Source organism: Bos taurus, chromosome X, assembly GCF_002263795.3.
Source record: "Bos taurus isolate L1 Dominette 01449 registration number 42190680 breed Hereford chromosome X, ARS-UCD2.0, whole genome shotgun sequence".
Taxonomy (NCBI): Eukaryota; Metazoa; Chordata; class Mammalia; order Artiodactyla; family Bovidae; genus Bos; species Bos taurus.
The window spans coordinates 89,421,299-89,433,691 of record NC_037357.1 but is presented as its reverse complement, the minus strand read 5'-3'; the positions used below and the strand labels follow the sequence as shown (position 1 = coordinate 89,433,691).

General features: G+C 46.0%; 1 protein-coding gene across 6 annotated transcripts in view; it reads right to left on the bottom strand.

The window, feature by feature from the left end:
• Nucleotides 1-247: 247 nt before the first annotated feature.
• MAGED1 (MAGE family member D1) overlaps nucleotides 248-12,393 on the bottom strand; it is a 79,706-nt gene continuing 67,560 nt past the window's right edge. For 5 of the 6 annotated variants that reach the window (XM_059883365.1, XM_059883366.1, XM_024987906.2 and 2 more), the window contains 12 exons: nucleotides 6,306-6,379; nucleotides 4,854-5,582; nucleotides 3,539-4,207; nucleotides 3,341-3,404; nucleotides 3,045-3,124; nucleotides 2,756-2,847; nucleotides 2,444-2,523; nucleotides 2,310-2,352; nucleotides 1,972-2,034; nucleotides 1,299-1,413; nucleotides 670-1,055; nucleotides 248-458 (listed from right to left, as the gene is read on the bottom strand). In XM_059883365.1, coding sequence (XP_059739348.1) covers nucleotides 678-1,055; nucleotides 1,299-1,413; nucleotides 1,972-2,034; nucleotides 2,310-2,352; nucleotides 2,444-2,523; nucleotides 2,756-2,847; nucleotides 3,045-3,124; nucleotides 3,341-3,404; nucleotides 3,539-4,207; nucleotides 4,854-5,582; nucleotides 6,306-6,379 — 2,387 coding nt within the window. In that variant the 3' untranslated portion in view covers nucleotides 248-458; nucleotides 670-677. Of the gene's footprint in view, nucleotides 459-669; nucleotides 1,056-1,298; nucleotides 1,414-1,971; nucleotides 2,035-2,309; nucleotides 2,353-2,443; nucleotides 2,524-2,755; nucleotides 2,848-3,044; nucleotides 3,125-3,340; nucleotides 3,405-3,538; nucleotides 4,208-4,853; nucleotides 5,583-6,305; nucleotides 6,380-6,943; nucleotides 7,076-12,393 lie in introns of those variants that run through there. The other variant, NM_001046125.2, reaches the window with a different exon arrangement.

The following is a 12,393-nucleotide window of genomic DNA, read 5'->3' as shown; positions in this document are numbered from 1 at the left end:
TTTCATCTTTCAATGTCACTCCAAAACATCTAGCAGCATATCTATCACATGATTCACTTAAGTGATATTTAATACCATACCTATTTTTAGACCTCTTTAACATTCATGTTCATCAATCACTCTTTTGTTTCCCTATCCATTAGCTAGAAAACGGATCTGCCCTTCAGGCTAGTACTGAGGCCCCATTTCTCCCATTCAAACATGGTGATTTTTCATTAAACCCAAAAAAAACAGGGAACACATCTAATTTACTTTGCAGTTTCAACGTTTATTTCTGATACCAAAACTTGACAGCACACAAGGGAGGGGGTAAGCAATAGACAAGGAACAGCAAATAAATTTTTCCTGCATGCCACTTTCAGTCAACAGGATGTGGCTCTCTAGATAGCTGCGTTTAGAAGGATTCTGAGGCTTCATCCTCACTCAGGGGAAAGACAGTTGCAACGTATTAGCAATATCTGTGAACATAAAAAAGAAAAAAAAATTAAAAATCAATGCATATACCAAAAAGTAGTAAGAAATATAAATAACAAATACTGCTTCCCCATACTTCCTTCATCTCATCACCATGGGTTTCCTAGAACTCCCAGCTAGAGCACATAAATACATTCCCATGGACTCTATAACTCCCAGTGACCCTAAGTGCCCAATCCAAAGTGATATACCTACCCAAAATCTCACTCAACCCAGAAGAAACCGATGGCACCAAAGTTGGCAGCAAAGTTGGCACTGGCTGTACCACCAGGGCCAATAATGGGGCCGGCAAAGGTCTGAGGAAATCTGGAGCGAGCATTCTGGTGGTATCTGGCCCAGAAGGTAAATGGGATTCTGGACCAGGGATCTCCAAAATCTCCTTCCTCATCCCACGTCAGCAGCTCAAACTCAATGTCATCCCAGCTCCAGGGCCCAGATACGGCCTCATCTCCAATCCCCATGCGGGTTCTCGCCTCAGCCCGTGCCTCAGCCTCGGCTGCAGCAGCATCCAAAGCATCCAAGGCCTCATCTGCGGCCTCCATGAACTGTGCAGTCCAGTCACGAGGGTCTCTCTTCTGAACCTGAGATGAGGAGTAGAAAATAAAGCCCGTGATAGTATTAGTTAATATTTATGAAGCACCCACTATATACTTAGCACCCTACTTTGTGCTACTGTTTACATAGTAACAACAACAAATACCACCAATAATGTGGCACCTACCATGTGCAATACCTAAGAAAGATCTCATTCCTGCTCTGGACTTTTCCCAGCCAGTCATACTTCATCCCTTAACCTATCAAGTCTAGAGCTGTTCCTCTATTACCTCTGCAATGAATCGTAGCACTTTCATCTTGCTAGTCTCATGGTAGGATCGGAGGCCCCAGAGGAACTCATACTCAGGAGGGTTGCTGTTGGGTACTCGTCTGTAGTCTAGGTACCTTAGAAAGAGGAGAAAGGCCTTTGTTTCTACCCAGCCAAAATCAGAGTTCATCAATGCATAATAATCCGAGATTCTGACACCTCAGATTTCAGGTAGCAACTCCCTCCAGTCTCATTCCAAAACACAGATTATTTACCCTCTAATGATCAAGCCTTCAAATTCCTGTGTTTCTACACCAGTCACCTAGGACTAGAGGATGACTTATATAGAGTCATAGAAAGGACAACACTTTTTCACCCCCTCTGCCACAGTTCTGACTCCAGGTTCTTACAATCTTGTTACTGAACCACAGATAGGCCCATTGAAAAGCCTCTGCTAACCCAGCCTTGGGAATATCTACTGTAGGCGTGGTGGACAAGCTCCACTTGCAAGACAGCTATACTGCAGGAAAATTTAGCCACAAGGAATATACTCAGTAAATACTCCTGAGTATATATGTGTGCATATGCATAGGTATAGTTAATATAAGAAATGAGCAGCATGGGAAGGGCTTTCTGAGGCTGACCAGCACACAGAATTCATGAGGACAAGACAAAGCCGCTTAGGCATCACTTACTTTTGTTTTACAAATTCGTAAGTGAGAAGCTTCCTCAGATCTCCAAGGAGGGGATGTCTTACCCTGAAAGCAAAAAAAAAAAAAAAAAAAAGGAGAGATCCATAATTAGAGACTGTGACATTGCCCAAAGGAAAGAAAAGAGTTTTCCAGCACAGAAGTCAGAGATAAGAGAAGAGGAAGAGACCAGGACTATTTCCCCATCCACCCAGGTCACATCTTTGGGCTCTGTACCTCCCCAAACCAATTCCCTTAGACTACCAGGTTGATGCAATCCTGGAACCATCCTCTGTTGCCAAAGAATCATATAACAGGCAAGAGATGAGAGAGCCCAATCATACCCAGGACGCAGTCCCATCTTGCGTAGTGCCTCCCAGAGGACAGCTGCAATGGGAGGCAAGGGGAGACAAGGGATGGAAAATGAACATGGAAATCAGGCGGTAGCCAACCCCCAGCTGCTGGCCCGGCCACTCACCTTCACTGGCACGGTTGCCATTCATGAAGATGACACCCAGAATCACTAAAAGGAGACCCAGTTTTGGTGTGTCTTTGGTCCTAAAGAAGTAAAAAAAATATATATACATATTTTCAGCAGCCATTTACACAGGCACCCCAGGCCGTTTACCCATCCAGCTTTCCTAGTATTCCTCAGCTAGGAGACAACTCTATCCCAACTCTGCCCATGACCTGCTATGTGACCCTGAATCCTGAACCCTGATCTACTTGAAACTCCCAGGAAAAAACCACCACTGAGAATGGCAATGTCTCTCCTCCTTTCCCATCTTACGTTCCCAGTATGCCAGCCAGGGACTCAGGGGTGCTGATGAGAATATACAGGTGTTCTTCCTTGTCAATTTCTTTCAGTTGAATTCCAAATTTCTACAGGGGCAAGAAAACGGACTATGAAATTACAGAATCTAGCATAAGCATACCCACATTCACTCCCTGTGATTTGCATCAAACTCCCAATAGGAATCCCATGAATCTTTTAAACCAAGACTTTCTCATAATATCTATCAAAGCCCCTCCTCGCAAACCTTTCCCCATCAGTCTGTCCTTCAGGGTTGCCTTCTCACCTTCTCCAGGACAAAGCATGCACGTTCAATGATTTCTGGATACACATCAGTGTATTCACGGATGATATCCCTTAGCATTTCTGTAGGTGAGAGGAGGAAGCATCTGAGCTGAGCAGGGGCCACAGAGCTGTGACATCTTTGCCAGCCCTGCCCAGGGGAGCACAGTAAGTGAAAAAGGAAGACTCAACCATGGAAGGAGGGGATTGAAGGGGAGGGGACATATAAGCACAGAGATATCCACAGAGAATGGGGTGAGGGGAAGGGCAGATCTCTGGGAGAGGGTACTGAATGCCTACCTGAGCGCTTGATGGGCACCTTTGTGTAATCTTTAAGCATCAGGTACTTGACTAGCTTATTAGCCTGAGAGGGAAAAAGGAAATCATTCAAGTTATAAGATATTGACAGAACACTTGATTGAATTATAGATAGAAATACAACAAAGAAAAGAAGTGAGGGTGGGTGGGGAGAAGCAACTGGGGAGTTACAGTTCTTACTCTTTCCTGAAGAAGGGCCACATCTCGGGGCTGTGAGGCACCCAGGTTCTGTGAGGCACGCGAATTAGGAGAGGGGCGCAGGTTCGGTGAGGGGCGCAGGTTTTGCCAGTCTGGTGGAACTGGCCAATCAGTGGGGATCCAGTCAGGTGGGAGCGGCCAGTCAGCGGGGAGCGGCCAGTCGGGTGGCAGTGGCCAGTCAGGGGGTAGTGGCCAATCGGGAGGGCCTTGCCAATCTGGAGGACCTTGCCAGCCTGGTGGAGTCTGCCATCCAGGTGGGGTCTGCCACCCAGGTGGATTCTGCCAGGCCAGTGGGTTTGGCCAGACAACCGGACCAGGCCAGACAATGGGGTTTGGCCAGATCACGGGGTTCTGCCAGATCACTGGGTTTGGCCAGATCACTGGGTTCTGCCAAGCAACTGGGTTTTGCCAGGCTGGTGGGGTCTGCCTAGTTGGGGGGCTCTGACGTGCTGGTGGGGTCTGCCTGGTTGGCTGATTTTGCCAGCCTGATGGATTCTGCCAGGCCAATGGGGTCTGCCAGAGCACATTGGGGGGTGCGCCAGGTGGGCTCTGAGTGGTAACTGGAACTGGTGCAGACCTCCAGGTCCCTGGAGCCAGTGGGGCCCGCCTCTGATCCCCACTGCTACTCTCTTCCACGTTCAAGTTATTAATCTGCATTATCAAAGAAAAGGAAGGTCAGGGTTACCAAGTGTTTCTATGTCCTCACCATATCTATTTCAGGAAGGCCCCCTAAAACCCTCACCTGTAGTGACAGCCTGACCTACTAGCCAATGGTCACCCTGAGTCCTGGGCTTGTCTTTCACTGTCTTCCAGGCAGGAGTTTCATCTCTGAACCAGGCCAGGAGCAACCCAAGGGTGGGGCCTGAGGCTTCTCCTCTTCCTATGTCCATCACTGGCTCTGCTTGTACCACCCTGGACAAATCACTCAAGTCACTTCACCTCTCTGGGACTTATTTTCCTTCTCTGTAAAACTGAAACTATGATCCCTAGCTGCTATGAGGTACCTCGAAGATTTAGTAAGTGAGATAACCTGCGTGAATGTGCCTAGGCCAAGATCTAACACATGGCTACTTTTAAAATGTAAAATGAATTACACAAAGACTGTATATATTACGGGTCCATGTCTCATCTCCCCATTAGTCTGTGGACTAACAAGAATCATATTTACCTTATCATCCCCTACAATGTAGCTGAATACAGTTATATATATTTAATTTTGTCTTGTTTAGAACAAATGAACCGCCTCAAAGAAGAAAGGAGAGAGCCCAAAGCAAAATAGAACTAGCAGGGATCTCACCTTACGGGTCCTCTTGCCCCGAATTATAGTCCTGGACTCCAGATTCTGAGCCTGGGAACCATCCGCTGATGTCTGTGCAGCTGCACCATCAGATTCACAGATACCTGGGCTTGGGTCAGCCTCTATGTCAGTGTGGGAAGTGGCCATCTTGGCTGGGTTAACATTCTGGGTCTGGGGATCAGCAGTAGGGGCCGTAGTGGTGTCATTCCAAGCCTTGAAGGCTGTCTTGGGCTGAGGGTTGACCATCTCACTGGCATTGAGAGACTGAGAGAAATTGTAGGCCGCATTTGGGACCACTTTAGTAGTGGTATTCTGGGCCTTAAAGGCCATGTCTGACTTGTTGGCAGTTAACTCACCGGTAGGGGCTGCCTGGGAAAAATCATAGGCAGCATTTGGGCCCTTTGCGGGGGCATTTTGGGACTTAAAGTGTGCTGTAGGCAGAATGTTGGGAGTCTCCTTGGCATTAAATGCCTGGGAGAAATCATAGGCAGCATTTGGACCTTTTGTGGTGGCATTCTGGACCTTAAAGGCTGTCTTAGGCTTAGTGGCAGTTGCTAAAGCCTGCGTATCAGCCATCTCACTGACTGCTGGGGGCTGTGAACTCTGAGGACTAGCATTCGGTGCACTGGCAGCTGCTGTGGCCTGGCTGGTAGGCGGGGCCTCCGAGATCTGGATGGCCTCCATCAGGGTCTGCATAAGCAAGGTGCTGTCTTCTACGGAGGCCTCAGCCTGCAAATAAGGGGTAAAAATTAAATCTCTGGGCTCCCGAAGTGGGGTTGGAAGGGTGAGGTGGGGAGCACAATGTGTAGGGAAGGTGAGGCTGGTTGATGCAAAAAGAGAAGGGTGAGTAAGACATCTAGAGGCCTGAGTGGCATGAAGGGGTTACAAAACATCTGATAGGGGCTGAGTGAGGCAGTGGGTAAACAAGGAGTGGGGCCAAATGAAGAGAGGGGACAAGTGTGGAGGGGGGCTGCTGATCTAGGAGTGAGGTTAGAGCAGAGCAATGCAGCCTGGGGTAGGAGCTCAGGAGGAGGAGGTGGAACAAGAGTGCCGCCTTGAGGAGTTGAGGAAAATAAGGGGGTCTCAGGGGGTGGGGAATGCGGGAGAAAGGGAAGGTGGAGGCAGGAGGTTGGGGGAGGGGGCGGCAGAGAGCTCCATAAGCGCCAGGACTATGGGGGGCGGGGGGAAGGTTCCTTACTCAATCGGGATTCTCTGGGCAGATTGCCCTTACTATTAACAGGGTCTCCCCTTTATCTGAAGGGGAACTGACGGCTGAAAAGGGATGACACCCGCCCCCCTCGCCACACACACACCTTAAACCATAGGAATTTGAAAAATGACGGAATCTAGGCATCAAGAAGGCAACATCAGATCCAAGCGTCTGGACAACCAAAGGAGCCCCGGGGGAACTGTCGGCTAGGGAAACGGTGGGGTGGGGAGTGGAGATCTCACCTGGAAGCCGAGGAGGCCCGCACCACAGTCCATTTTCTCAGACATGATTCTTGTCTCTCTGGCAAGAGCAGAGCCTGGGGGGTGTGGAGGAGGAGTTGGGTGTTATACTAGAGGGCAAACGGGAAGGAACGAATTTGGGGAGCGTTATACTAGAGAGCAAACGGGAAGGAACGAATTTGGGGAGATGGTGGTGTTTGAGGTTTGATTGTGGGGGCGGATGAGGTGCTGAATATGAGAGGAACGGGCCAGACTGGAGTGGGAAAAGTGAATGGATGTCCAGATGGAGGTTCTGAATCCTGAGAAGCTACGAAGAGAAGCTTCAAATCGGGATTCAGATAAGAATTCTGAATCCAGGCAGATTGAATTAGGATTCGCATTTGGGAAATTGAATGGAGTTTTCAAATAATGAGAATCGTATAACAGTACAGACCGAAGTCGAGAAATCTGTAGAGGTTTTGAACGATGGGAGGGGTTTAGACAGCGAACAGGGATTCTGAATAAGGGAGAATCGGGTGAGGGGTGTGAATCGGGGCTTGGGGAGTGGAAAAGGGATAAGAATCCGGGATAAAGGGATCGGGATGAAAAATAGGGGGCCCGCACCAGGGGGCAAGATGCCCTATCTGGGGGCTAATTCTCACCTTGCCTCAGGCCCCAACCCCAACCCCCTCGTAGCCTCCCTTCTTCACGACTCAGAGGATCGGGATTGCAGTTTTCGGCTCTCAGCAGCCGCACCCTCTCCTTGTCCAGGAGAAAATGCCAGCGCGGCAGCTAAGACGACCCCGCCTCTTCGCCTAATATACCACCCACCACCTCAGATGGTTGTACGCATGCGCAAGACCTGATCGACCAAATAAGAGTCCCGCCCGCTTCCCCAACAAAAGCTTCGCCCTGAAGGCTATGCTGAGCATGTGCAGTGGGAGGCAGTCCCGCCCCTTTGCCAACACACCACCCCATCACCAACCAGGTTGACAGTATGCATCGGCCCCTCCCCCAAACAGATGCGCTGTGCCTCTAGATCCCACCCCTTGCCCCACGCGTCGGCCCCCCTACCTTTTCCGCAATGCGTCTCTGTTCTTTCCCTCCCCTCTAGTGGCCCCTCCTGTCAGTCAGCGTACATCAACCACCCGCTTGTCTAGCAGCATTTAGGTCACTATTAAAGAGGTCTCTGTGTAGGGTCTCTAATTGCAACAAGTGCTAAGCTCCTGCTAAAAATAATCTCATCCATTTAGGCACCTAGGAAAATGGCCAGAGAGGGATACATTAATGGCGGTAGAAAAAATCTGTGCCTGCCATGTGACCCTACAAGATCTCCTCCCCACTCAACAGTTTCCGGACTCAAACATTAGCTACTTTCTTGCCCTTTGTGCAGCTCCAGCTATTTATTTTGTGTGGGGAGGTGGGGAGGGATGGGTACAGCTTGTACTTAACAGCAGGATCTATGCTGGGGCTTGTTTTCCTCTCACAGAAGCCCTGAAAAGTGGATATCAGCATCTCCACTTTACAGATCAAGATAATGAGGTACAGACATATTGCATGAACTAGACAAGGACAGTCAGTAAACGGAAAATGCAAAATGTGGACCTGGTTTTCCAGACCCTAAAACCCATGTTGCACCATTGCTGGCTCAGGGACTGAGGCACCCTCACTTCTTCAGTTTGAGCAGCAGATTCACTCAACCTCCCCCACTCTGTCAACGTCCATCCCAAACTTGAGCTCATGCTCTGCATCGTGGAGAACACAGGAAGGGGCCCCAGCACCCCCTCCCCACCCCTGCCTGCTCTATGTGGGTCCACCCAGGTGTGCAAATTGCTCTCTGGGGTCCACTCCCTGATCTGTCAGGCCTCTTTTGCTCTAAGTGGCACAAATGTCCCTGAGGCCTTCTTGGTGCCCTCCAGAGCAGCCAGGACGCTCAGGTACTTGTGTGTCTGAATCATGGCAAGCCTCGACTGAGAGTGAATGTTTGCCCTGGTTCCTTCCAGGGCTGGGCCTCAGTTCCTGGGATGGAGTGCTGGGCCAGTTTGTCACTAGCTGTGTGAGCCCACTCAGGCCACTGGAATTCTCTGAGTCTGGCTTCTCAACATGCAAAATGGGAAAGACAAGTAGCACTTACTGGGGTCCTATGCAATGACACAAACTGTGCTTCCAGAATGGAGAGGCTTAAAAAGGCAGAAAATGTTACATAAATGTGAAATGACTCAAACTAAACTGATACTTTCCAAACATCCAAGGTACATCTTTGTACCTTTCACATTTATTCTGGCATCAGCTCCTGCCAGAAGCCAACATACAAAAGGAAGCTAATGCTGGGAAGTACTGCAGCATTTGGTCCCCAAGGGCCAACATCAATTCTGCCTGGCTGGATAACTTTCCCCATCTGTTGCATAGCAACCTCCTCTGTCAGCTGCCTGTTTTTTCTCAGCACTTCCTCTGGAAAGTGTCTGCAGTGGGACGTGATCAGACTCAAGAAAGGAGGCCTAAAACACCATTTTATATGCTTTCTGATCCCATATCTATTATCTCCAGTCTTGACTTATGAATTCTAAATCTGTAATCTGACAACCATTAGAATCCTTTTAGGGAGATGGATTTTTGTTTTATTCATTGCTGTATCCTTAGAACATAAAATGGTGCCTAGTGTATTTTATATGCTCAAAAAATACTTGTTTAATGAATGAATGAATACCACCATCCATTCTGTTGCTTATACAAGAAACCTCAGAGGCATTCTTGTTTCTTTCCTGTGATGAATTCACCTACTTTTCCTCATTACACAAATGCATATCTGTCATTAAAAATTCAAACATTACCTAAGTATTTCAGAAATTAAGTAGCCATCACTCCAAATTTCACCACTTTGAGTTAACTGTTAAGGGTTTGTTGCTAACTTCTCATACAACACTTTATGTACATATATTCTCACATAATTGGGATTACTTTGAATTGCATTCTTTTATTAATACTTACTGCCTCCCACTTGCTTTTACCTCTACCCTCATCTGAGACATGCATTTTAAAAACCATTTTTTATATTCTATCATGTTCAAAAAGTCCTTTATTGTTTTACAAAAATGAAGATCATATTATATATATTTTAATCTATCTGATTTATCTCAGTTAATGTTAATCTACCTCTGATTCATTCTTTTGCACTGCTGCATACTATTCCATGATAGAGAGGGACCACAATATATTAAATCATTTTCTCATTGATGGTAATTCATTTTGGTTTCAGGTGTTTTGGTGTGGGGAGGAAGCACATACTGACAACACTGCAATAAAATAACTGTACATATATCATTACTTTTAATGCTTAATATTTATTCCTGTGACATCGGATGCCCAGGAGTAAGATCAATACACTAGACAGTGTTTGGCATCATAAGCCTTTTCCAGTTTTTTTCCCAACCTGGTGTGTGTTTTATTAGTATCTCCTTGTGGTTTTAATTTACATTTCTGGTAAGTAAGTAGTGGAATACATATTCATATGTCAATGGACCTACTGGATTTCTTTTGTAAAGTGCTTGTGCAAGTCTTTTGCCTATTTTTCTTGTGTTGTCTTTGTCTTAATTATTTTGGAGATTTCTTTGAACAGTCTTACAGATGCTAATTGAAATCCCGTAGGGCTAGATGTATTGCAAGTATTTTTTTCACATTTTAGTAAGGTAATACAGTGTGTATACTCTGTTACGTAACAGTTCCAACTGCAAGAGCCACCTTATCAGCTAAAAGAATGTGACCTAGGATTTACCAGTGGTAGGGTCCTGAAGGAGCCTACTGGGTCGACGTCTATGGGGTCGCACAGAGTCAGACAGACTGAAGTGACTTAGCAGCAGCAGCAGCAGGGTCCTGAAGACCACCCTTGCATTCAATGATTCACTAGAAGCACTCACAGAACTCAGGATAGGTGCTACATTCAAGGCTATAGTTTATTACAATGCAAGGATACCAATTTAAATCCACAAAGCTAAAAGGTGGATAATTCACATGTCCAGGAGAGAACAGGGGTGAGCTTCCATTTGTTCCCTTTCAGTGGAACTGTATGGCCAGTGCTTAATTCTCCCAGCAAGATGTGTGACAAACCTGATCCCTGGAATTTACTGGAGGTTAGTCACGTAGGCATGGAACACCTGGGTGGCTAACCTTAGCTACTCAGTCTCCAGCCTGTGCTGAGGTCAAACTAATGCCACAAGGCTCAAGGCCCCACTATAAATCATACTCTTAACATAAACCATCTGTTGGCCCAAAGCCCCGGCTGAACAAAAAGATTCTAATCAGGCATAATATGCCAAAGGTTTAAAGGTTATCTCCCAGGAGCTTGTCAAGAGCTGGACCTTTCTTTGGAATGTGCAGACATTTTTCTGGAATGCTCAGGGTCTGAACACCTCAGACCTGCCGAGTCAAGTCTTCTATTGCACAAACAGTCATCAGTTCAGTTCAGTTCAGTCGCTCAGGTTAATGAGGAAAATGTAAATTATAACCACAATGAGTTAGTATTTCACATCTATCAGAATGCTTACAAAAAATACAACAGGTGCTGGCAAGGATTTGGAGAAAATAGATCCACTCACACATTGTTGCTGGGAATGTAAAATGATACAATCACTGGGAAAGTTTGGCAAGTTTCTTATAAAACCTAACATGCTCCTATTACACAATCCAACAATTGCCCTCTTGGGCATTTATCCCAGAGAAATAAGAACTTATGGGCTTCCCTTGTAGCTCAGTCGGTAAAGAATTTACCTGCAGTGCAGGAGACCCGGGTTTGATCCCTGGGTTGGGAAGATTCCCTGGAGAAGGAAATGGCAACCCACTCCAGTATCCTTGCCTGGAAAATCTCATGGACACAGGAGCCTGATGGGCTGCAGTCCATGGGATCGCAAAGAGTTGGCCATGACTGAGCAGCTAACACTAATGGTTAATGATGTTGAATATTTTTAACATGCCTATTTGCCATCAATATATCCTCTTTGGTGCAATGTTTCTTCATGTCTTTTGTCCAGTTTTCTAATTTAATTGCTTGTTTTTTTTTTAAGTGTTGAGTCTTAAGAATTTATGTATTTTATGTGTAAGTCCCCTGTCAGATATATGGTTTACAAACTGGTTTCTCCCAGTTTGTAACTTTTGTCTTCATCCTCTTTAAGAGAGTCACATGGCACATTTTTTTAGAAAGTCCAATTTATTGATTTTTTCTCCTTCTAAAGATCTATGTCATTTCTAAGAACTCTTCAACAAGCCCTAACGATCTGAATATTTTATCATGTATTATATTCCAGAAGTCTTGTGGTTTTAACTTTTGTATGGAAGTCTATCTTCCATTTGGATTTAAATTTTCAATTAGATGTGAGGTCTAGGTTGAGTTTTATTTGGGGGGATGGGAGAGGCAGAGCTACAAAAATCCATCTTATCATTCCAGCACAATTTGTTAAAAGATAATCCTCCCATTGAGTTATTTTTGCACCTTGGTAAAAGCTCAGTTGGCCATACCTGTGTAAGGCTATTTCTCAAGTTCTCTACTCTGTTCCACTGGTCTATGTGTCTACTCCTCCATCAGTACTGCAGTGGTCTTGACCACTGTGGCAATACAATAGTCCTGAAGTTGAATAGAATTTTGTTCTTTTTCAGAATTATTTTATCTGTTATTCTAGTTCTTCTGCTTTCCCATACATTTGGGAATAATTTATATCTACAAAGTATCTTGGGTTCAATCCCTGGGTTGGAAAGATCCCCTAGAGAAGGAAATGGTCCAGTATTCTTGCTTGGGAAATCCCATGCACAGAGGAGCCTGGTGGGCTACAGTCCACGGGGGTCACAAAGAGTAGGACATGACTGGGCACACACACACAAAGCATCTTACTGTAATTATGATAGCAACTGCATTCAATCTGTGGGCATTCTCTCCTTTTATTTTGATTTTCTTTGACTTCTTAATCACAGTTTTTTTGTATTCTGTCATTGTTGGGGGGAGTGTTCTATAAATATCGATTAGATCCTGTTGGTTGATGATGTTGGGTCTATCCAATTATGCTTTTTTCCAAACATGGGAAGTTTTCAGACATTTTTCAGTCCCTCCTCCCATGATGACACCTAT